A 25,647-nucleotide genomic window follows, 5' to 3' on the forward strand; every position below is an offset into this window, starting at 1 on the left:
CCAGGGCAGACGGACTGTCTCCCTTCACTGAGTGTCCTGGGTTTGTATCCCTTATTCTGATTCTGTGTACCTAGGGCAGAGGGACTGTCTCCCTTCACTGAGTGTGATGGGTTTGCATCCCTTATCCTCTGTTTCTCTGTACCCAGGGCAGACGGACTGTCTCCCTTCACTGAGTGTCATGGGTTTGTATCCTTATCCTCTGTTTCTCTGTACCCAGGGCAGACGAGCAGTTTCTCCTCACTGCATGTGCTGGGCTTGTATCACTTATCCTGTTTCTCTGTACGTATGGCAGACAAGCAGTTTCTCCTCACTGCATGTGCTGGGTTTGTATCCCTTATTCTCTGATTCTGTGTACCTAGGGCAGAGGACTGTCTCCCTTCACTGAATGTGATGGGTTTGTATCCCTTATCCTCTGGTTCTCTGTACCTATGGCAGACAAGCAGTTTCTCCTCACTGCATGTGCTGGGATTGTATCCCTTATCCTCCATGTCTCTGTGCCTGGGGCAATCGAGCTCTTTCCGCTTGCTGTGTCTGGGTCATTCTCGTGGTGAGCAGCTGGGGATGAATACACGCCGCAGTTGGGAGAGGCCACAGCACCACCCTGGGAAAAATGAGACAAAGCCACGGAAAGAGAAACACGGAGGGCTGCTTCTGACAGCGTGGAAAAGCAGGTTCATACCAGAATGTCATCCTTATTGCCTAAAAAACACAGGAGTGAGATGTGCAAGATCATAAACCAAAGCAAGTTTTTATCTAAATTTGTTGTACAATTCTTGATATTTCATGAAACGTCCATCTGTTAAAATAGGGGGACCCACACTGGGGTCACAGAACACTGGGGGTTTTGGGGGTAAAGGTATAAAAATAAAATATGAATTTTCATATATTTAGGACCCCTAACATTTACTTGTTCTGTTTGCACCTGAGAAAAATAGAAACAATATAACTTGCAAAACTACAGCTTCATCCGCTGGGACTGGGGCCCGTATTCATAAAGCCCTTCATCTTACCACTAAGAGTACTCTTAAATCACACTAAAACCTATTCACAATGTGTCTGAGAGGAACTTTTAGTTAGGAAAAGATCCAACTCCTAAGATAAGACTCCATCACTTTGGCTGACGTCAGTTCTCATGCACCACCTAGCCTGCAATAACCACGGAGACTGAGTAATGAGAGGCCAGTACGTACTGGTGCATATGTACGTGCAATGTCCCATAAACACAAATATAGAGGAAACCATAGTGATCACGGTTATAGATCAACCACTTACATGGATCAAAAAGTTTGAGACAGAATTTTTCCGGTACAAATACCGTTTAGATAATTCACTTACAGTAATCAAGCAGTCCACAGTGTTCATTTCCAGTCTTTTTAAACATGACAACATATAGAAAAAATGTAAACTCTCTCTCTGTGAGTTTTCTGTACAACATAAACCAGTCTGCAGCCATCATAAGGTTGGGAAGCCCTACGTTAAAACATCCACACGAGTCACGTGCTGAATGAGACATTTTAATCGCATTACAATTAAACGTAGTAACATATTAACATACATTTCAGTGTTTCGTCATACAGGGGTGGAATTCGTCCGATTACACAAATCCGTTTATCCAAGTTTAACAGGTGAAAAATGAGATGGGAAATACGACTGAAGCACTTTAAAATGGCATAACATAATTTTGAAATATATATTTTATGCCTAAAACACACAATGGATCAAAATTTACTCCTTGAAAATATCAGATTGTCTCAAAACAATACATTCTATAACTATATATCAATTATTCGTCATCAACGGTCATGTATTTATTACATTTTTTCCAGAAAACCACAGGATTCGGCAGATTTAAAAATGAGCATTACATGAGATACTTACTAAAGTTGATATGCAATCTACTCTCTCTGTGTCCTTGCTACACAACACCCTTCCTCTGTCATGACATCAGAAGTCCATCTAAGGGTCCGACTTTGCCAAATGCATTTCTCCATGGCAGCACTGGGGGGGGGGCACGTCACAGCTGCACAGTCCGTCTGCGGCTCCAGCTCTCAAGGCTCTTCACGTGAAATAATACTGTAAAACGCCTCCCAGGGGACACCTAGGTCTGCAGCACACAGGACTACCCGTAAACAAGCCCGTATATAAAACATTATACATTTCTTAAGTGTTTGTTTTAATTCTTTTTCACGGTGGTCCTAGACAATGGATAAACTCATGACTAAAATTGAGAGAGAAAAAAAAACTTTTAGTATTAAGTTTAAATACCACACATTTAAGCCAGCCAGAATCAAAATAACCGGTTTCCCCAAAGCAACACTTGGTCTCTTACAAGTGAAATATTTACCACAGTGATGTAGAATCGATTAATTGTGTCGTTCATCAGCAAATACACTTGATTTCATTTTATTGAAAAGACAGGTGATGACCCGTCTCTGAGATGATGACCACACCTAAAACGTGCACAGTACGTATATAAACAAACAGGTTGCCAAAATTCCTCCAGAAGGAAATATTAGGCATGGTTGCCTGGGTAACACCATAAGGACAGAGTGTATCCATGTTTACATGATTCATATATCAGAAGAGAAGGAAATTCATACATATATACAGAGTATTGGTGTCAAACAGCTGCAATCACGAGCCAGAGAAAGAGCATGTCAGGCTCTAAAACAGCAGGCTGGAGTGGACAGTCACACATTTGCGCATCACACTGTGTCTGTGTGTGTGTATGTAGACACAGCAGAGAGCAGCACACTGTAGACAGCTCTCCTTCCTGTTGTCCCCCACCCTTTGTCCTCCTGCAGAGTTGGGGCCAGGGGGGGATTCTTCCGTAGTCATTTTTCTGAGACCTGGCTGGGCTGGGGCAGGGGGGAGGTCACTGCACCGCACACATGGAGCTGCGTGGGGGGGTCACTGTCCGAGTAACGGGCTCCTGACTGTAGTTCACAATGTCGGCCTTCACCACGTGCTGTGGATACACAGATGCACACAGAGAGAGAGAGAGAGAGAGAGAGAGAGAGAGAGAGAGACAGGCACAGAGACACAAAGAGTGAGAGACACACAAACACACAGGCAGAGAGAGATAGAGACAGAAGATACACAGACAGAGGGATAGGGAAAGACAGACACACCCACACAGGGAAAGACAGACAGACAGAATGAGACAGACACACAGACAGAGTGACAGAAAGAGACACGGACAGACACACACACAGACAGTCAGACACACCCACACAGGGAAAGACACATAGAGAGAGACACAGACAGAGAGAAATAGAGAGACATAGAGATACACAGACAGACAGTGACACAGAGAGAGAAACAGACAAAAATAGAGACACATAGAGAGAGACACAGACAGAAAGAGAGACACACATAGAGACACAGACAGAAATAGAGTGACACACAGAGACAGACAGAGAGAAATAGAGAGACACATAGAGAGAGAGACACAAACAGACAGACAGACAGACAGAGAGAGAGAGAGAGAGAGAAAGAAAGAGAGAGAGAGAGAGAGAGAGACCCACACACACAGACGCACACAGACAGAGGAGATGCTGCATTACACACCTGGGGCAGTAAGGCCCCCACCACAAAGCTGTCATGTGACTTTGAAGATTCAAGTCTGCCCCTCTTCTTCAGGAGAAAGATCCACTCAGTGACATATGACCATCCAGGGATTTAAATTACTGCCCCATTCATTCCCAGCAGCCCACACTAAATACACAACCGAGAAAGAATGAACATTAATAAAATAAAAAAAGCAAAATGAAGATGATTGATGATAATGATTTTCATGATGATTAATGATGATCTATATGACACGCATATGTAGAGTAAACATTTTATACAACTATAAATAATATGGTCCACAAATAGCATAATTAAGGACTAGGAACTAACTTTAACTTTATAACTAAAGAGGTCAAATAAAACTCATATGTCGACGTGAAACGTGGCAGTTTTTTAAACAGCAACATTAAGGTTGAAGTCAGCGCTTTACATTCACACGAAACAGCAGCCCGAACCAGGAGGCATCCACGGTCTTTCAAATGCTGACCAGTGGCGAGAGGCATCTGAGAGAAACTGACCACCAAAACAGATCTAAGGCTACTTCTAAACACATTTGCTGGTTTGAGGCGAAGTCCCTCCCCACCTGCTTCGACTACTGAACACAGCACACTCTGCTCTGATTGGCCTCCTGCCTACTGGGGTCTTCCTCGTGGGGGTAGTCCACCAGCTCCGCGCGAAGGACTTTCTGACAACGGAGCCGAACGGCGTCAAGTCCGGCGGAAGAGACCGAACGGGCGGAAAGAAAAGGTGAGACGTGGAGTGAGGAAGACAGGAGGGAAAGAGAGATGAGGAGAGGGAGAATGGATATGGGACACCCACAGAGAGAAAGGGAAAGTGAGAGGATGAAAGGCAGAAATGAGGGGGGGGAGGCAGACAGGAGATGAGAGACAAGAATGAGAGAAATTAAGCATGAAATGAGCCCAAGAAAACAACCCTAACTAAAAGGACAGGGAGAGTGCAAACGAACTGAAGGCAGCGGAGACCCGACTGACAGCATCGTCCCGGAGAGGCCGTCTGGAGAAGACATCATGGTGCATATCCGTAAAGGGCAGAACCCACTCTATAAAAATAAAGAGGAGAAGCCAGGTTTGGCTGCTCACTCTCCCCGAGACCCGGTACCTGGAGACTGGCCCAAAATGGTGGACGACCCCCCCCCCGTATAGCTTCATTGGTTAGCCCGCCTCCCAGGGGATAAACACGTGCCCCACCCCACATCCCCCGTACATCAAGTGTGAGTCTTGGCTGTTTAGCTCCCCCGCTATCTTATCAGGTCGACGGCAGACCAAGATGGAGGGAGACCTCAGGACCGTCTTATCTGGGGGCCACATGTAGGGCCCTCTGAGTCAGGAGTGTTAACAAAGGTCACCTGCCCCCCTCCCTTTGCCATGGGGAGACAAGATTCCCCTGCTCTGGCATGGCAGCTAATTAACCCCTGTCACCATCTGCTCTGGGTACGCCGAGCTGGAGTGGGGGGGGGGGGGGCAGGAGTATTTAAACTCCTTTCACAAAATGATTCTGAGCCCCCCCTGAGCTCGCCAAAAAGACACTCGGCGCCAGGAGGCCGGCCGAGTGAAGAGCCTACAGTGGGGATGCCCCCCCAACACCGGAAAGCTACAGCAGGATCCACTATGGGTCCTCCCTGCTGGCTAATGTAGCGTAATTAGCCTAGCCTGATATTTACATTAGCGGACACACTCCGCCGGGGATCCATCAGCCTCACATGGTCTTCATCACGGCGCCACCGCGCCTGTGTCACACCTCGCATTCCGCCGTGCCGTAAATCAGCGCCCTCGGCTGCTTGCTATTTGTTTGGCTTGGATCTGACCACTTCGCCCAAGCGCGGGGGGGCGAGTTAGCTGATGGGTAGCCAGTGATGACGGAGGTCTTTATTGGGGGGGGGGGGGGGGGGTGTGCTGATAAGAGGGGGTCTGGGTGCCGTGTTGGCGTGAGGATTATCCGTCACCTGGGCTGCCCCCACGCCTCCAGGAAAGGGTCATCCCCAATTCACCCCCTCAGAATCTCCCCAGTCAGCTTGTCTCCACCAAGTCATATCACACGCAGGATTAATAGCTCTTCAGGAACAAGCTCTAATCTTATCGTTTCAAACCAGCTACCCCCCAGCCTGGTAATAGTGGTGGGGGGGGGGGCACTTGCACATTCCTGCAGCATTAACCTGCTGCTTTTCACAGCCCATCGGTGCATCACCCTCCCAGTGAGCCTGGCAGCAGGGACTAGGAGTAGTCTCCCTTATTGGGGGGGGGGCATTGAGGGGGGCTCCCCTCACCTGAGACTGTTCCATCTCGGCCTTGGTGAGCTTCACACCCAGGATGTCCGCCGCCACCCGCTGAAAGCACAGGGACACCTTGGGAACAAGCGAGAGGGCAGAATTACAGAGCGGCAGGAGAAGCTGCCCCCCCCACCATGGCCCATGCGCTGACGCCTACCCACCGAGTCACCGGTCTTGGCGGAGACGAAGAGGCTGAGGGTCCCGTTCTCCTGGCAGAAGCGCTGGTGCCGGTCCGCCTTCACGGTCCGCATGTGCTCCAGGTCGGCTGCAGGGATGCGCAGATGAGGCCCAGTGAGCACCGGCAGCTCCCCTACACTGCCCCGCCCACATCTGGCTCCGCCAGGCGCCCCAGGAACGGCTACCCTGGCAGCCCCCAAACCCCAAAACGTCCGTCTTCTAGACAACTTCCACGGGTCCTTCAATCTGCCCTAGACCCCTGACGGTCAGTGCACATGCCTGTTTCTCTCCTTCCCAGAGGTGAAGTCACCCGGGGAGGTCATCCCGGGGTCACCAGAAGAGGTCAGCATGGGGTCACCGGGTTAGTAGTAGCACCCAAAGGACACACCATGCACACGAGGGGGCTGCAATTCAGGCTGGGAAGGGATGGAGGTACCACCACCAATCCCCACTAGACGTGAGACTCATGGACTAACAACCTAAGATCAGAACACCCCCAAAAAGGTATTAAAGCACTGGGAAATTACACCAGTCCTATTTACACAGGATCCATACAGCTGATGGCCTCTGTGCCTGCACATGTACCCACAATGCACCCTGATCCATACCTCCAGCGTGTCCGCTTCTCACACCATGGGTAAACCTGGCACTTCAGCTGGGGCGGGGTGGGGGGGGGCCCTATTTAACCCCGCAATTACGAGCAGAGTTACTCCATGTGCTACCAGACGTAAACACGGCTAATCCTTTAGATCCTGCACACTTGGCACAAGGCATTCATCACCTGCCAGGGCTGATAGCCAAACGCTAACACTCGACGTGGGGCGTGGGGTGGGGGGATTGCCGGCGTGGCAGGGGGGGACCGGTAACGTAAACCTTCTGCCATTAGAAGCCACAACCGAAGCATTAGGGGGCTCTCCCTGGCAGCGCAGTGCGGGAGGACACACAGGCAGGCAGGAGAGCATGCAGACACTCGCACACACACACCTAACAGGTACTGCGGAGGCAGGGCGAGAGAGCGCACACACACACACACACACACACACACACCTAACAGGTACTGCGGAGGCAGGGCGAGAGAGCGCGCACACACACACACACACACAGACACACCTAACAGGTACTGCGGAGGCAGGGCGAGAGAGCGCGCACACACACACACACACACCTAACAGGTACTGCCGAGGCAGGGCGAGAGAGCGCGCACACACACACACACACACACACACACACCTAACAGGTACTGCGGAGGCAGGGCGAGAGAGCGCACACACACACACACACCTAACAGGTACTGCGGAGGCAGGGCGAGAGAGCACACACACACACACACATACACACACATTCACACACTTACACAGACACACACACACCTAACAGGTACTGCGGAGGCAGGTAGAGAAAGCACAGACACACACACACACACACACACACACACACACACAGGTACACACAGATGGGCAGGAGAGCACACACACATACCTAACAGGTACTGCGGAGGCAGGTAGAGAGAGCACACACACACACACATCACCCAGAAACACATATCTTCATCTCCATTGGAAATAAGACAGCAGTTTGACCATTCCATCCCCCAGGGTGAAGACCTGATTAAAACTTGGCTCATATTAAAAGAGAACACATTCTGATGAGGCATCCTCCAGATTATAATCCACTCTTTGGTCCGGTCCACTCAAAAGGCCGCTTTGTGGGAGCTGGCTGTGAGAGCGGCAGATGTGTAATGTACACCTGCACAATGATACCTAACCCCCCAGCAGTGAAACACTGAGGTAAATACACACTTAGGACAGCAGAGGGAAGTGAACGTATCGCGGGCCCATTATGCACACGGTGACATGACTTGGCGGGCAGAAACCCAACACCGCCGCTCTGGTGTCCATAGAGCGCCAGCACACCTGACGAAACAACATCCATGCCACTAACAATGGGGGAAGATGAAGCCATTCATAGCTGTCCAGGAGACACTAAAGCATTTAAAGGCACTTCATTTTATGTTTTAAAAATCCAACTTTGGGCCCCGTGAAAATGTAGGACAAAAGACAGTGGGACAATGATGATGGCGGCTGGCTGGAGAGAGGAGTAGAATTACCTCAGAGAGGATGCAGGGTTTATTCGCCAGTGATCTGATCACTCACCATCATAACTTTGATACATTTGTATACAAGTCTGTGAAAACTGCATGTTTACCTTGAATAACTACTCTACCTTCTTATTACAAGCTTTCAAATACTCTTTTAAACCAGAAGTGTACTTCAGTAATTCAGGCTATTTAATTAGAAACCCAATTTTAAACGCACAATAGCTTGTCCTCTACTGGAATTTGTGACCACAAACCAAGATCTTCATGCACATCCATCCCAAAATTAACTGCCCACACTAAAAGTCCTAAATCTCTGTCAGGGCAGAAACTCCCAGGACAGCATATCTAAAAGACCCCGCTGCACCGGAACTCCTCGCTATAACACACTAATCCCTCCATAGATTATAGGTTTCGCTCCTTTTCTTCAGTTTATGTAATCGTCGCTTTTTTCATTAATCTAGCTCCAGCAGTTTCCCAGTTATCGGGTAAAAGTGATCTGCGTCGACCTGGTTTCCCTCAGCGCTGACAAACCTGTGCAGCACGTTGCACACCCCCAGGATGGGGGCGCAAACACTAAATACACTGTTTAGTGCTTTACATGCCTGCATGAACGGCATGACGGATCATTCGTGCCGTCCCAAAATCGGAACATGCGCAGCCAAACTTCACCTCGAGGTTGAAAGAAAAGGAGGAAAAAGGTAATGAAGAGTCAGAAAATGTTTGTTTTTTTAACGTTGTTTAAAGTCGGCAAGCAGAACAAAAACGTAAAAAGGGCAATTCGTTAGTTTTGACTGCCAGACGGAGGTGGCGGCTACGGCGATCGGCCACCATGCACCACAACGCGTCAGCCCCACAAACACGGGTGTAAACGCATAGATGAACAGACCTCCGCATCTGAGCGGCTTTCTCAGTGTGTCTTAACCGAAACGCGTATATCATGCATTACAAACCCAAACCGGACCGTTACAGCTTGCACGCCTAATCATACTTTATAATAAAATCTGTGTCGGCAAAACGAAAGCAGTTTTTTTCCATCACGCTTGATGACCTTATGGGTTTTTAGCATTTAAAAACTTGTATAAAGCGCATCTTCTGAATGTATTTCGGGAAATATATGCAATAACTTAGAATCAAACGACTGTTTAATCTGCACTATGGTTTTATTGCAGTTTTAGTGTTCTAGTTTTGGAGCAGACTTAAATAATTTCAGGTAGTTAATCTAATGGTAAGGCGGCTCATGTCCAGTTTAGTACACACTGCTTACTACACCTCTGATTTTCCTACACAGCCACTGGTCCATTTGGGTCCCCGGTGCGGTCCGGTTCGGGCCGCGATTGCTGTGTGGTCCCGGCCGTTTTGCCTTTTTGAGACGTACTGTAAATGCTGTTCTTCTGCTCGAGTGTAATATTTAACCGAGCGAGTAACTGCCAGGGAACACGTTTGACATAACACAGTTAATTGCCGCCAGCCTTGTTTAAGCTGAGCTACAGTTGGCAAGGGGGCTGATGGAATAGGGAGGGGGCCGCTGTTATTTCTTCTCTCTTTCTTTTAAAATGAAACCCATGAGACCCCTTTGGGCGGCTTGTCTGCCTGCTGTGTGACCTCACTGCTGGGCTCAGCTGGGGTGGGGGTGTGCCCCTCTACCCCGGTGCTCCTGGGAAGACGGCGAACCCAGTTCCCCTTTCATAGACCTTCACCATCCCCTGCCCTCAGACTAAAACCCCAGAGCTCTGGCGAGAGCTCAGAGAGAGCTGGGTCTCTGCCCCGTGGGAGAGTTACGGGAAAAGACAGGCTGGAGTGCAAGCACAAACACAGCAGTGACAGTAGGAGCTGAGTTTGAGGCCCAGCTAAGCCAAATATGGCACCTTTCAATTTAATGGCCATACAATTAATATACCTCACAGTACAAGCAGCACCTTGAGCACCATCTGCATGCAATATTTCAACAATTTTTTTCATCTCTACTTTGTAGCCAGTACACGATGTAATTATTAAATCCTACTCATAATGCATCTTACATCTGGCTAAAAAAAACTGCTGTTAACATGAAATGGTGCTTAAAAATTTTGAGAGTAAGTGGCAAACAAAGATACTGATTCACACCTACAAACCTACTTGCTTTTTAGCAACAGCCTTTTTACCAACTCATTTTACTTTATTCATTCTTGGGGGACACGCAGGCATGGAATGGACACCTTCAGCTGGAAGTCCCAGACCTTATGTACGATCCCTGAATTCTAAAAGGCTCAAAATTATAAATTGAATCATAAAGGCTCAAAATATTATTACAGCAGCCGGAACACTATGTTCATAAAACATTCTGCCAGTAACACCTGTCTATTCTTATAGATTTTATGTCCTATATGCCTTATTTTGTAATATTATTAATAATAATCTATTTATAAACAATATAGTCAGTTCATTCGGACAAGGCAAAGCCTTCGTGAAATCGCTGACCTCATGCTGTCGTGCTCCGTCTTCTCTCACACCGTTAGCCAGCGCGCCCTGATGACATCAGCGGCCCGGCATGGCATTGGGGAGACAGAGTGGCCTTTGTGCGGCGGTGGCCCGACTCGGGTGGCCTGACACGGGCCGGGCTGTGGGGGGGACTCCGCTTCCTCACGGGCAGAAGTGTTCTGTCAACAGCCCGTGGATCACAGCTCATCTCTCCAGCGGCACACACACGCACTCACGCACACACACACATAAACGCACACAGGATACTCTCACCAGGCCTGTAAAAGCCCCCGCGTGCCCCCCTCTCCTCCTGCGAGGGCAAATAAAGCAGTAACAGGCCGACAGGGGCTAAGCAGAGGGGAATAACACCATCGCCTGAGGGCCCCCGCAGCTCCTGTATACTGCTGCCCTCCCCCCCACCCCGCCAGATGGTAGTTCCCGGGCCTAGTGAAGCGGACAGAGCGAGAGGCTCACAGAGGGTGCCAACCTCCCGTCATGGGTAAGCAGAGTGGACGTTTATGGGACGTCCCACGCGCTGCCAGCTCAGGGACAGTAGTCAGGTCTCTGCTTTAAACATCGATGCTAAGCTAAAGGCCAATTAGACCTTACGCTCTGAAAAGGAGCACACCTCTGAAAGATCAGTAAAACTGCCATTTTTCATTTGCCCTCCAAAACCGGCACCTCCAACACCATTTATCAGATTAAATGTTGGGCAGTGGTGTTTCATAGATGAAATGCATTGTGGGAAAACATGCATCTATTTACATGGATCGCTTATATGGAGGCACCGGGGGGGTGCAGGAGAGCCACATTGCTCGTGGTTACCCAACCCCGACACGGGACGTGCCCCGAGAGCACGGCGTCCTGCCATAATTCTCCAGGCAGCTCTTCAGAAAATAAACACGCAAACGGGGGGGGGAGCAGTTTCGGCCTGAGGACAGGGGCATTCCTGCCGATCAATGTTCTGTAGTGATGGGGAGGAGCAGCGGCCAGGCCGTACGTAATGACGCTTCCAGACAGCGGTTGGTCGGGGCAGGTGTCCGTGCACGAGTAATGAGCTGGAACATACCACACAAGAAGGCATCACAAGATTCATTATCCGCTACATGTGCAACAATATTTGCTTTATGGATGGCTAAATGAATGAGGACATTCAGCGTTACTGTACACCAGGGAATCAGAGAGGGACGGGCTGCCGGCCGACTGTGGGGGCGGCCATTTTCCATCGGCACTTAACCTCCCCGAGAAGCGTGTCCATCTCAAGCGCTTCTCCCTAATCATCCAGGTGCCCCTCGGCAGCACCCTGGTGGCCTGTGGAAAACCCTCAGACCCATTCTTTTTTCAAATAGAGGTGGGTGAGCCACCTAACCACGGCTCAGACGATGGGGTGAAAGGGAAGGCCGTGTGTGATCTACGGTACAAGCGTGAACGCGGCAGAAGTTTGCCGCACCTTAGCCGGCTGACGGCTAACGCGGCTAAGCACATTTAGCCTGACTATGGGCCACTCTTTTGCCCCCACTCACACTGCTAATTAGTGCCAGAAGTGCTGTATATGCCGACTAAGTGAGCAGCTGCAGCTGTGTCTATGCATGCTTACGGCTAGCAACACACAAGTATGCCATACCCTCACTGACCACAGGGGGCGCCCGACATGGACTGAATATTTTTATGTTTTTTTTTTTTTTGGCAAATGACTTGCCCCAAAACAAATAAAGCAATGAGTGCATAAAGGCCCCTGCCATCACACACTGGAGAGAGAGCCGGGTGGCGGTTCCCCTGGCCACAGAGCGAGCGGCCGCTGCTGACGTGAGAGTCTCCCCTTTATAGCAGGATCAGCCCATCCCCAGGCCTCTCCTTTGTCTACCACATGTCTATTGTGGCCTTACTGTCCCCCCGAGGGCAATTAAAAGCTCCTCGTTTGTTATAAGAAGACCAAGCTATGAGGGGTCATGCCAGGGAAAACATTTCTGAGCAAGACTAAAAACAGAAGCACATTGAGCTCTCAAGGCTCCGGGATTATTAGCATCTCTGGATTAAGAAATGTGCAGGCGACACTGAGCAGACAGGAAGCAGATTAACACACTGGGGGGGATTTAAACCTCCTCTGTCAGTCCGGCCAAGTGGGCAAATTCCCCAGAACAATGCTGGTGGTGGAGACCCGCTATGAGAGCCCAGCAACGTGAAAACAGTGTCTACGGTTTCAAGCGGGTCGAACCAAGCGAGACGGGGGGGTATGCGGGACTGCCTGGGCTCCTAGCAGGCCGCAGAGACACCCCACGGGGGGGGGATTCTACGCAAAGTGCAGAAGGACAACTTTATCTGTGGTGGGAAACGCTTCCCCCCGACAGCGAGGCAGGCTCCAGACCCTGAGTAATGGTCTGAGGTTAAGAGAACTGAACCCATTTAAGTCAGACCAAATAAGGGTCTGGGCAACAAGTGATGGATGCTTCAGGGACCCTGACAGGGGGGCTGGCTGTGTTGCTGTTTAAACTCAGAGGGGAACATGTCAATGGACACCCCCCCACACACCCACCCGGAAAGACATGTTCTACTTGTGAGGTGCAGCTGGCTTTCGGACGGCCCGTTTTTGCGATGAGGCGATAACAGTGCGGTCCCCCAGTTTCGGCTCAGCATGGGTAACACCTCCGGGTCCAGGGAGCGTGACACCAGCACGGGGGCAGGATCGAGAGAAACCTCAAAACACAAGTGGACATAAATACATCAGTATATTAAATATTCTTTCTGATTAAATCTGATTGAAACGAAAAGAATAGCCAACAATCTCACGAAAAAGCATTAAAATACAGCATATATTACGTAGAGTGTTCCTTAGTCACCTGACAGCATTCCAGAAGAGACTCAACAGCCATGAATATTAAATGGCTTTTGAAAAATAGTCTAAGGAAAAGGCCTGTGAATTTAGTGGCAGTGGTTCTGACAATTTCAAAGGCAGGAGGTCAGAGGGACATGTGATGGGATTTTTTTTTTTTGCGACTAATATGGCAATTTAAAAAAAATTAAGCAGAAGATTTCAAAGCACATTTCTCACAAACACTTCTATGAGTGATTTAAACAGCGAGAATGAATATTTTTAGGATTTATGATGCAGCGCTCACACAGAACCAGCGATAGGAAACATTTTTTTTAAACATACACTAGATAATCTTGAAAAAAATCATTAAAATTGCTAAATTCTGTTTCCCGTGACAAAGTAAGACTGTTTTAACAAAACTTAATCCTCCCACCACATGCTATCACCAAGATCTCAAAATAGCAGGACTGCACTGCAAAATAATGTTGTTTGTAAAAATACCATATACTGCGGTATGATCTCCAGACGGTATGAAGGTTTGAAAAAGCCTGCTTATCTCAGTGCTTGAGATGTGAGAATTGCATGTGCATAACATACGATGTGGATATTAATTAATATCACACATTGTCCAGCCCTAAAAGTGATTTCTGGTTCGTTGTGCACGCAGTCTGCATGTCACTCCCTAGTAACAAACTGTGTGCATCCAAAAACAATTAAATGGTGGTAAATTATTTCAGACAGACTAGATTAGTCATGAAAAATAAGAACCATGTGAGTTTTCCTTTTGTATCAAGCAGCAAAAAAGTTGTAGCATGTTTGATTGACTTTGCTTTGCCTAACATTGCACATCCTGCGATATAATTACCAGGCATGCACACATCGTGATGACGATGCAGAAATATCGTGTGGCCCCAATGCACTGTCACATGCCGGCCTCCAAGTGGCACTGCCAGTCACTGCTGTTCCATGGATGCCTGTACTGTACCGTACTGACCTCCTGGTCATTCTCTGGCTTAGATGGTCCAGTCGTTTGTTCTGATTGAAAGCTGGATCCACGCGGTCAGAGTGCTCGCCATAGACACCATATAACACCCCCCTCCCCCCCACAGAGAGTCCGTTAAGAACAGCGTGGCGGTACTGCACAGGTCCTGCTCCAATGTGAGCGTCTTAGTAACTGTTAAAGGACACTGTCTAAAACATCCTATCCAATGCACACAAAAGCCAAAGGAGCATGGCAGCGAGTGAAGGAGGGCCAGGTTGTGGGAGGCAGAGGAAAGAGGAACAATCTACAGACGTGTGCTGGACCTGCAGGGAGGACACCAGGCAGAGCGGGTGGCGGTGAGGAGCAGAGCAGTAAAAATGCCAAAAATCTCATTTAGTTTGGTTACATATGGTTAAGGTTAGGGCTGGGTTAGGGTCGTCATGATGGGATTAGAGTTTTCCCGATAGAAATGAATGGAGAGTCCCCACAAAGATATAATTGCAAACCTGTGTGTGTGTGTGTGTGTGTGTGTGTGTGTGTGTGTGTTTAAAGCATTACAGAATCATTCTGGCCATGAGGGTGTTACACATACATGCCTGTAAAAGTGAGGGTGGGGGGGGGGGGGGAGTGAGGCCAAGGAAGACACCGGCACAAGGTGCCTCTATGGTGGTGACCTGCACATGCCCGCGTTCTGAAACAGGCGCTCGCTTTGGCCCTTTGCTCTTACAGCCAGGAGTATCGGGAAGAACAAGGCCTGCTGACATTCCAAGTGGGGGGGGGGGGGGCAGCTGCTGGGGGGATTAGAGATTTCCCAAAATAATCAAAGAGCATAAATCAGGGTGATGTTTTTCCTATGCGGATACCACCCACCCCACCTCGAAGTACGGGGAGGGGGTACCCCTTACAGCTCCCGTTGCAGCGGGACAGAGTCCTGGGAAATCCGCGTGGGACTCCCTGATCTGAGGTATACCACCATAATCGGCTCTTCTTGAGGGGGTGCTGGCTGCCAGGCCGGAACGAGGAAACACACGGACCCTGAACCCCGACCTCCACCTGCAACCACCTCCACCTGCACAGACCCCCCACCCACAGCACCTCTACCATGTGCCCGGAAATGAGGAGCATCTCTCCAGCGACACAAGCCAACAAACAGGACACCATTTGACCACATGAATGTATGTTTATGCATGTGACCTACATCCGCACATGCAGTGAGACACACACTCCTATCTGGACACATGCCCATCCGCAAGCACACACACACACACACACACGCAGCAGAGAGAGTGACGAGGGCCCAAAGACGCCATGGCAGCACAAAGGCATCAGTGTGTCAGGCTAAAGCTCAGTGCTCCTCTCTGCTTCCAGACCAATAAACCAGCAGGATCTGTGCTCCCATGATCCCCCTGGAGCTGACAGAAAACATGGCAGCGGCTGCCGCCCCATTCTTCCTCTGGCAGCCTTCCTCACAGAAGGTTCCAGATGGCTCACTCTTCGGCCCCACACGGGGTGAGGCATGGCTGGCCGGGATGCCAGCAGGCTCACAGGGGGCGACCACAAGCGACAGCGGTGCGGAGGACACCGGAGGGCACAGGGGTTGTGACTCACTCTTATTGCCAACCAGAGCGACGACGGGCTGCGCGTCGGAATCCTCGTTGACCTTCTTGACCATCCCCAGCCAGTCTTCCAGGTTCTCAAAGCTCTGGTAGTTCGTGATGTCATAGACCAGCAGGACGCCCTGTCACGATGACAAATAATGTAAGAAAAAAAAATACGACAACAATTATCAGACACGTGATGAGATAAATGCTATAGAGATACGCGGGAGTTTATTCAGTCAGAGATCTGCAGAATTCAGTCCGTAGTCATATGCTACAAACCAGGGCTTGTGTGACTGGACAGTAGGTGGCACTGCTGTCCCAGAAGCCGGCCGGACCCCCTCTGAGAGACTGTGGCGGGACACAGCGATTCGGGCAGCCCTGAGCGGGAGCAGGGAGAGACTGCCGGAGCCGGCCTGCGCTCTGTGCTCGGAAAAGGTAACTCCGCTTCTCAGCTATTCACAGAGGCGGGAAAGGAAACTGATCTCCAAATGCCAGGGCTGAGCCCCCGACTTGGCAGTGAGGGGTTTCATTTCTCCCAGTCTCTGGGTACAGTCCCCCCCCCCCCCCAAACAGGGGGGTAATACATTTATATATGAACATCTCCTCAAACAGTACCAGTGTCACAGATTACATTAGAGACACCAGGCTGCCCCCCCCCACCCCACCCCATGTCAGACACACGCACACAGGCTGTGTTAGCGGCTGCTTCGTAAACCTGGCCGCTCCCACTGAGTCATGTTACACTAATATTAGTATTAAAGGTAATTAACCCCGCAGCCTAATGGAGATATGCTAACAGATTGTGGGTGAGTGGCAGCAAAAATGTTGACAATTCCCACAGAGGCCTAGTGGCCTGCTGGGGCCGAGGTGGGACCCCATCCGCTACCGTAGAGAGGCCGGGCCAGGATCATGTCCACTACCACAGAAAGGCTGGGCTGGGGTGGGCCGGGACCACGTGCACTACCACGGAGAACATGGGGTGGGACCCCATCCGCTACCGTAGAGAGGCTGACCGGGACCACGTCCACTACCACAGAAAGGCTGGGCTGGGACTGTGTCCACTACCATGGAGAGGCCGGGCCAGGATCGTTTCTGCCACCAAGGAGAACCGGGGCTGGAACCTCTACCTGAGCTCCATAAATGTACTTGTCCAGCATCTTCCCTCCGATGGACTGGCCCCCAATGTCCCAGACCTGCAGTGTGACGTTTAGGTTGCCTGATGGGAAGACAGAGGAAAAAAACACTTTCACTGACTGCCAGATTCTCACAGCTTGTATCTACACAGAAAGATGCACAGAGCAGACAGACACACAGAGGCAGGCAGACAGACAGACAGACAGACAGACAGACAGACATACACCACAGAGAATCATGCGTGCAATTTCTCCACAGTTAAAAACCATTTTTATATTCACTGCACAAGAGCAACAAAATTCCATTTAGCATCAGGAGATACAAAATGCAGTGGCAATAAAGAACGATAGATATAAACACAGGGATAGACACAGAAATACATAATATAGAAAGGAGTATGAGACCACAAGGGCATAAAGGAATATATGCACAGGATTTCCGGAATGGTGCAGAATGGTAACAGTGCCACATATCAGAGAGGTGCAAATAGCAGAATGCAGTTTCCAACCGTCAGTTAGCATCCATCCATCCATTTTCCAAAACTGCTTATCCTACTGGGTTGTGGGGGGTTCGGAGCCTATCCCGGAAGCAATGGGCACGAGGCAGGGAATAACCCAGGATGGGGGGGCAGCCCATCTCAGGGCACACTCACACACCATTCACTCACACATGCACTCTTATGGAAACTCCACGACGACATGGGGAGAACATGCAAACTCCACACACATGTGACCCAGGCGGAGAATCGAACCTCAGTGAACATCCATCCAGTTAATTATCCAACACTAGCTTAATAAATGAAGTTCATGGTGGGTTGCTTTGCCAGTCTTGAGCCTCCCCCCAAACCTGCAATGCGAATCTCCCCAGTTGCACACTAATCAAGCTACACAGATCCTGCGCTATACCTTTACATGCCTGGGTGTGTCAAGCATTTAGTTTCGGTGACTTTCAGATAAGATCAGTCAAAGACGGTTTTTAAGCTTGCATCCAGTTTACATTGTTAATTTTGCAGGCCCTAGAAATGGGACACCTTACATACTTCAAGGGCAGGCAAAGTACCACCCCAGACGTATTTTAATCTTTCAGAGCATTCTTTGAATTAATAAAAGTGTGCCGATTTATCTCATAGAGTGGAAGTCCGTGTTTTGGAAAGGGTTTACGAGCAGGGTTTAGGAATAATAAATGCGAGATTAATCTTTTACTCCGACTCCTGACCGCTGGCATGGCGTGCCCTCCTCCCAGCCAAGAATATCTGAGGGGCACAAGCCAGGGGACGAATGGATACCCTAACCCTGTAATTTAACAGCTTGAGCGGGCGGAGGGAGAGGAGGAACAAAAAAAGACAGGATGAAGGAAAGGTAGCAGAGAGCCCAGTTATGGCCATTTGCGTGGAGTGGGTTTGAGCCAAGGAATGAGAGGGAGAAAAAATATATGTGGTGTTAAGAAAAATAATGATAATTAAACAGAAAATAACAGAATCCGTTTAGGATTTCTTCCCCAATTTGTAGGAGAGGGGCACAAAACCAAATCAAAATAAATATTTTCTTCCTACGGAAAAAAACCAGGAGGACTGCACACTGTGGAGTTTATACTGGTTGGAAGAGAGACCTCAATTTGGGGGGGGGGGGGTACAGTGTAGGTCTGGCTGGGGGAGTGATGCTTCGCTTGTAAGTGGGGGCCACACAGTCATGACTGGGGCACAGCCTGGGGCCCTACTCGGAGGCCCAGGAGCGAGCCCTGGGAGGCCATCCGGGGGGCCCTGAGTGACTGGACACACACTGGTATTTTTACTCACTGAGACGCAAAAATGTGCATGTTCACAGTCAGTGACTGCAGACTATACAGCAGAAGAATCTGCCTCCTTACCGCAAAAACACACACACAGCATTTATTTTAAACACAAGCTGAGGCTGACTGTCCGAAAGCCAGGACCGTTTCCCTGATCCACAGAACTCCATTATTACATTCAGGAAGCAGGTCAGTCAGTTTCTGGAGCAACTGCGGCTTAAGGACCTTACTCAAGACCCAATGGTGAAATCACTCTGCCAGTGCTAGGATTTGATCCAGCAACCTTCCAATCATGGGCACAGAATCCTAACACACTCAAAGTCAGCCGGCCAGCCAATGCTACTTCTCAGTCTCCTGCGGTGTCCTCAAGCATTTTCTGGGTCAGTATCTCCACTAGTCCTGGCCTTTTCTGCAGGTCCAGAAAGTACAAAACCAGACCAGAATTTTGTTTCAGCCAACCAGTGGAGTACTCTGTAACTGTGATTCTTTATGGTCAACCGGTTGGTTGAAACTGAATCACGGTCTGGATTTGTACTCTCTGGACCTGAAATTTCCACCTCTGCTTTTCTGTCTGACTGGGTGATTTCCACTCAGCACTGCAATCGATGAAAAAAAATAGTGATGTCATTTTCTCAGCCTTGTGCTGAATGAGGGGGCGGGACAAAGAGAGAGTTTGTCGATAAGGTATTTTAATCGACAGAGGCCGGGATAAAGAATGACAGCAGCAGAGAGGGAGAGAGAGTGAAAGAGTGTGTGTGTGTGAGAGAGAGAGAGAGAGAGAGAGAGAGCAGAAAATGAGACTTGAGATGCAGTTGGACTTCCTGAGCACTAGGGGGCGCATTAAGGGCAGCCATTTTGCTGTACAGCAGCATAAGGTAGTAAAGGACATAACCACACCTCTAGCACATTCTCCCCGGCCAGCCCCAGTCCTACACATACATCACAGTAAGAACTGCAGTGTCAGGACGTGTTGTGGTTCACCCTCAGCACATTTAAATGCTATGCCCCATATTAAACAGACACAGACAAACTGCTTTTCATAGGTTCACAGCTCAGACAAATATTATGAGATGGTGTACGGAGACTCTCATTTTATGTGGCAGTGTGTCACGAAAAATTCTCCTGGCAAAACATCTTTGCAGAAAATGACTCCAAAATGTGATGTATACAATTATCAATCTAAAAATAAATGACCAGAATTATACAAACGCAATTAAATGTTATTTAAATTCATTCACACGGCCAGATTTTTTAAGTTTCAAATAGTTTTTGCATTTTTTTGCATGCAAATTAAATTAAAATGAGTCAATCACTTCATTCTGTTTGTATACAGTGTTGCTGTTTAGTAAACACCGTCTTCGAGAAAAAAAGTTCTGCCTTAAATATTGTTTTAATTATGATTTTTGATACTGGGAGGCTCAAGTGTTTGAAATGATCATTAAGAATATTTTATGGCATTAAACTTCCGTCTCATATTTTACAGGCTATCAAATTTCACAAAATTCCCTTAAAAAGGAAAGTAGCATTTTCCCAAAACAACTTTCAGCAGAAAGAAAATGCTTAAAAAAAACAAACAAAACAAATTAGTCCACAACAGTGAGGAGAATAATTCAATGAAAGTTTTTTATGCTACAGAGAAAGTATACAGACTTTCAATTTCAAAAATGATTGAAACTTGAAATATTTATGTGTGTTAGCTTCAATAAAGATATTTGACATGTTTAATTAACACACTGCAGGATTTTTCATCTTTTTTTTTTTTTACTTTGTACATCTTGCTAACTGCATCATCAGCATTACATGCGGCCCGGCAGGTACTCTCCCTCGTCTGTGACTGACAGCTCTGCTCCTCACTAGCCCAGGGGCCGCCTGTCCATCACTATCACAGGTCCTCACCACAGTGTAAAAGCATTTAATCTGAACATTCTCTGCTGAGATTACTGCCTCTCTGGGCATGTTCATTTACTCCCTCCCCATTACTATGAACTTGACAGCTTCTAGTGTCTTTTTGTTCTACTGAGTAAGGGGGGGAGGTTGGGGTGAGGATTCCCTCAGCGTGGGACCCTTACTGCAGGTGCGAAAATAAGTCCCCCCCCCCAAAGGCATCTCACCTGGCAGAGTGATTCTCTTCAGAAAGAAGTCCAGTCCTATTGTTTGCTTGTACTGCCTCCCAAAGGCCTCCTGGGCAAACCGGGTGGTAAGCGATGTCTGAAAGAAGACAGTAAGCACCAAATTCCAACCTTAGAAACACACACGTGCACATAAACGTCCAAAATCTCCCCTTATTCTCCATCAAGGTTCCTCCAGTGAAGAAATGTTATTCTGTTGGGAAATGCCCCCTCCGTCGTATCACACGCTAAATGATCGGGGGTAAATCACACTTTTGGAATAAAGAGAAACAGATGATCAGTCTGGGACTCACGTACAACCACATCCCGGACAAGACGGGCAGCGGAGCCGCGGGAAAAAACAGACACGCGGCTATTACCCCCCTCCGCCCGACCCAACCACCCCCAAAGAAAATGAAGAAAGAAAAAGAGAAGGAGACATGATTGATTTGTAAAAGCTCGGGAATTCACAGCGCGGAGCGGCACTGCCAAGTTTAATTCGCCCTGATGGATGGGACGTGGATAAAATGAGACAAACGTTTAGTGGGAGAAAGTAAAGCACGTGGGAGCTAATTTTAGAGGAGAGCACTGGAGACGGAGAGCCCTCTGAAGCACAGGCAGCCACAAAACCATTCCTGAAAAGGTCCTTTTTAAAAAAAAAATATGTAAGAGCGGCAGGAAAAGATGACAGTGCCAAGGAGAGGCGGCAGGGGTCGAGTGTCGGCACACAGGCATCTGCCATCCAGCTGGACTAAAACAAAAGATTCAAAAAAGACAGGAAGGGAGTGGTATGTATGGGACTCCGGATGCCTGCACAACAGGGAAAAGTGCTTCTTCATCCTGGTTCTCGTAGCACAAATGATCATTAACGGTACTGGAATAAAGGAATAAGACAGAATAATCATACCCACATGCTCGCATCGGCTTAGCTGCCCCATTTTCACGGCTTTCCGGTAGCTCTGCAGCAACCTGGGCATGTAAGCACCAAGGTAACTTGGGGGGGGGGGGGGGGATCGTGAAAGGAACAGAAAAGGGACGAACGAAAAAAAAATAAACAGGGAGGGAGATGTGGAAGTGGCTTGCTGCTGGCAAGACATTAGCGTCACCTCTGCTGTCACAACGAGGAGCTGTGGAGGCCATTAGGGAAGGCAGGGAGATGGGCTGAGAGTGAGGGCATGTCACTACAGGGAGAGCCGCCCCCCAGGGAGAGCCGCCCCCCAGGCACCCGCCGCCACAACTCCTGCAGCCCGACGTGCAGTTTAAATGTGCCCTTTTTATATATACGTGTACACACACACACACACACACACACACACACACACACACACACACACACACACACAGTGTACACATATACATTTGGCACACTGTTGTTACTCCTACTACCACTATATGCTTTATTTATTTTCTTTTTTAAATGAAGGTTCCACTTCAGGTAGGGGGGGAAAGTTAAATATTTCCCAGTGTCTGCGAATTGACAGCCGCGAGGGGAATTACAACAGTGGGCCGTTCCAAGAAAAACTCATCCGATTGCAATTTGCTGAGTAAATTTGTATTTGAAGAAGCAGAAAAAGGGTGGGGGGGGGTGGTTGCAGGCCAAACGTCAGTCAATGTACCTATTCAAACATCAGCAACCAAGGTTTTTTTTATTTTTTTTAAACATGCAGGCAGGTAAATCATTCAGAGGCAAGCTGGCACCTGGCATGAATCCAGGATGATACCATAGTGATGGGGGGAGGGGGGGCAGCACGGGGGCGGATTTATCCAGTGAGAATGAGGGCTTCTGTACGCGCTCAGTCAGGAATCCACACCACTAATTCACTGTTTAAAGAGAAAGGGGAAAACAGGGATCCTCATACTGAAGCCATTTATTTCTTCTTATGTTTAAATAACATTACATTTGGGTTGTTGGGGAAAAAAATGAGTGGGGGGGGGGGGTTAAATAGAACCAAAAGCACTTAAGCTATAGTAGTGCATTCATATCCGCTGAGGGTTTGGAGGTTCATTCTGAAGGAAACTGCTTGGGGTCGTCATGACAACCAGCCCACTTTGCTGTAAACAGCACTCGCTGCACTGGTGCAAATTTCGTCGCAGGGCTTGTCGTTCGCCTCCCGAGAGCCACCCTGCAACTGCCTCCCCCAAACACCTGGGATTCAGTTTGGGACAGTCAGCAATGCTCCAACCATGACTTTAAAACAAATCATAATTCATTAATTACTCGATAAAAGTTTACGGTTTAGCTACAACTGGGAAAACTAATGAATTAATGGTTTCTTCTTCCCTCTTATGAACATTAAAAAAATTATTTTTGCAAAGTTAACAACTTAAGTTATAGGAAATGAGTCATCATAAAAACAGGTAGATTCTTAAAAAACTCTGCAATCAGAAACTCTGGTGGGAGGTTTTCACCATGTTTGCATAGTGCAATATACATACATAAATATGGGTCAGAATAGTAAGACTGAGGATGAAAACCCTCAGATCCTGTGCATTATAAGGTCACATGAACAGCAAAATTCACCACATTACCAATCAATGTCTTATTTGCCGTACGTACTGGAGGTAGCGGATTTACTGGAATCTGGGACAGGCTCTACTTGTAAAACTGTATGTTATATGAATAATAACTAGTTAAAAAATAACTCACTTACTTACTTAAAATAACTAATGGAGATTTTCTGATTATTTTGTTCTGACGAGTTGAGCTACTTTGTCGAATTAGGCTACCATAGCGCTAATCGATAGCCCTAACCCTAACCCCAAACCCTAAAACCTAACCCTAGTCCCAAGAGGGTGGAACAGCACATGCGCAGAAAGGCTGGGTAGCACTTCTCGATAGGTAGCATTGGTCGATAGAACTCCCGGAACATGAGAGCTATGGCACTGCAGTGTTTGGAGTGAATGACCCGAATCTGAGCACCGATAACTTTAAGGATTCCCCAGGTTGAGACTCTGCCAAGTAAGATGGAAAAGTGAGTTTTTGAAGGCCTTATTAGGTGGGTGCTAAGCCACCTAACTGCAAACCCAGTGTGATCCCTTATGGTGAACAGTTTAAAGCTGTTGGTGACTGACAATCCACGATGATCCCGAAGGCCGTTAAATCACCAGCGGTTAACGAGTCACATACGCAAATTAGTTACACCGCCCATATAAACCCGCCCCAAATGCAAACACCGCATTTGAACTGCAACCAGGGGAACCCGCTATGCAACAAAGCGGTTTAATTCGTATTATCAGGTTATTCTAAAATAAAACAGAAAATAATAAACGATACCGATCATACCATAAACAGCATCCCTGTTTCAAAACACAAGGATGCATTTTCCAAATCGATTTTCAGCCCTCCTCCAACAACATTTCTATCAAGTTCAATTTGAGACATTTTTTGTTTAAATTAAATTAATTAATTTGATTTTTGCAGCATATACTACTATGTGTAGTGGGGACCAGGGATGTTGTGAAATACTAACATTTTCATCACATTTGACATACAGCTTGGTGTTAGGCTCGTATCGAAACAAAACCCCCCGGTTTCGCATAATACGCCCATAGTGCGTCCATCTTTCGGAGTTTTTAGGAAGGCTTTAAATAAAGCACTTACAGGGTGTCTCACTCAATGCAATGAGATCACGTGCCTGACGGTCTGGGTGGCGCGTGCATGTCGAAGACAGGACTGTGTGTATATATATATATATATATATATATATATATATATATATATATATATATATATATATATATATATGTACATACTTATAAAGTACACAACGTCGCGACGTTACTAATAATTAATAACACAAACTAGAATAGACAGCTGTCTCGGCATAGGCTGACCATCACCCGGCACTTACACCGCCCGTGGGGACAGATTGGGTCAATGAACCGACAAGAGGGGAAGTGCTACGTTTAAACCACATAGTCAGTATTTAAAAGCTGGACTGGCGTGCAGTCGTAGCTGCCTAACCGGATGCGCCCCTCTTTGCCTTCTCTGCAAACCCGAAAATCTCCCACCTTTCCCGAGGCTCCGTCTCCGATCAGCACGACTTTCAGCTGCCGATCACGGCTCTCTTCCTCCGAATCCGACATGGTGCAGATAGATACCGTGCGGAGCGCTCCGAGGGACGTAGGGCTGTGATACGGACAGGGAGACCAAACCAGATCAGATAGAGATTAAAAGGACCAGCACTAAGCAACCAGGCGCCATGTTCGTCCTGGAGCTGGAGCTGGATATGTACCATTGTATTTACCCAGCAAGACTATTACTTAGTTTACCGATAAACTGGCAGATCTTTTTTTCTGAAATGCCGTGCAAAAATGTAAATCAACGCAAATATAATTCCAGTGTTCATTTAAGTGTAATTTCTTAAAGAATGCCGCGATTTTTAGTGAACATGGTAAATGGATGCGTCTATCTATGACGCGTCTCCGTCGCCATGGTAAACGGGGTCGGAGGTAAAGCCCCCCCCCCCATAAAAAAAAGAAAGTTCGGACTTTTCATTTGTGTCGCGTCTCTTTGCCTGTTTTTGGTACCCAGACAGTAAGTGGAATCAGAAATAAGACTATAATCTGGGCACAAAGCAGAAAAAAGGAAGAGATGGGTTCCATGCTCATTTGCGAGTTACTTCATTAT

General features: G+C 48.0%; 1 protein-coding gene across 3 annotated transcripts; it reads right to left on the bottom strand.

The window, feature by feature from the left end:
* Nucleotides 1–1,500: 1,500 nt before the first annotated feature.
* On the bottom strand, nucleotides 1,501–25,419 carry rab28 (RAB28, member RAS oncogene family). Of its 3 annotated transcripts, XM_048969888.1 has the most exons (9): nucleotides 25,290–25,419; nucleotides 25,029–25,146; nucleotides 21,021–21,117; nucleotides 17,115–17,203; nucleotides 15,995–16,124; nucleotides 6,022–6,125; nucleotides 5,858–5,935; nucleotides 4,157–4,258; nucleotides 1,501–2,968 (listed from the first exon to the last, which is right to left on the bottom strand). In XM_048969888.1, the coding sequence occupies exons 1-8, from the start codon at nucleotides 25,364–25,366 to the stop codon at nucleotides 4,166–4,168; spliced, it is 786 nt and encodes a 261-aa protein (XP_048825845.1). In that variant the 5' UTR covers nucleotides 25,367–25,419; the 3' UTR covers nucleotides 1,501–2,968; nucleotides 4,157–4,165. The 3 variants fall into 3 exon arrangements, with proteins under 3 accessions (XP_048825845.1, XP_048825844.1, XP_048825846.1); XM_048969887.1 differs by lacking the exon at nucleotides 4,157–4,258; XM_048969889.1 differs by lacking the exons at nucleotides 1,501–2,968; nucleotides 4,157–4,258 and adding an exon at nucleotides 2,984–3,717.
* Nucleotides 25,420–25,647: the final 228 nt, after the last annotated feature.

Source organism: Brienomyrus brachyistius, chromosome 12, assembly GCF_023856365.1.
Source record: "Brienomyrus brachyistius isolate T26 chromosome 12, BBRACH_0.4, whole genome shotgun sequence".
NCBI lineage: Eukaryota > Metazoa > Chordata > Actinopteri > Osteoglossiformes > Mormyridae > Brienomyrus > Brienomyrus brachyistius.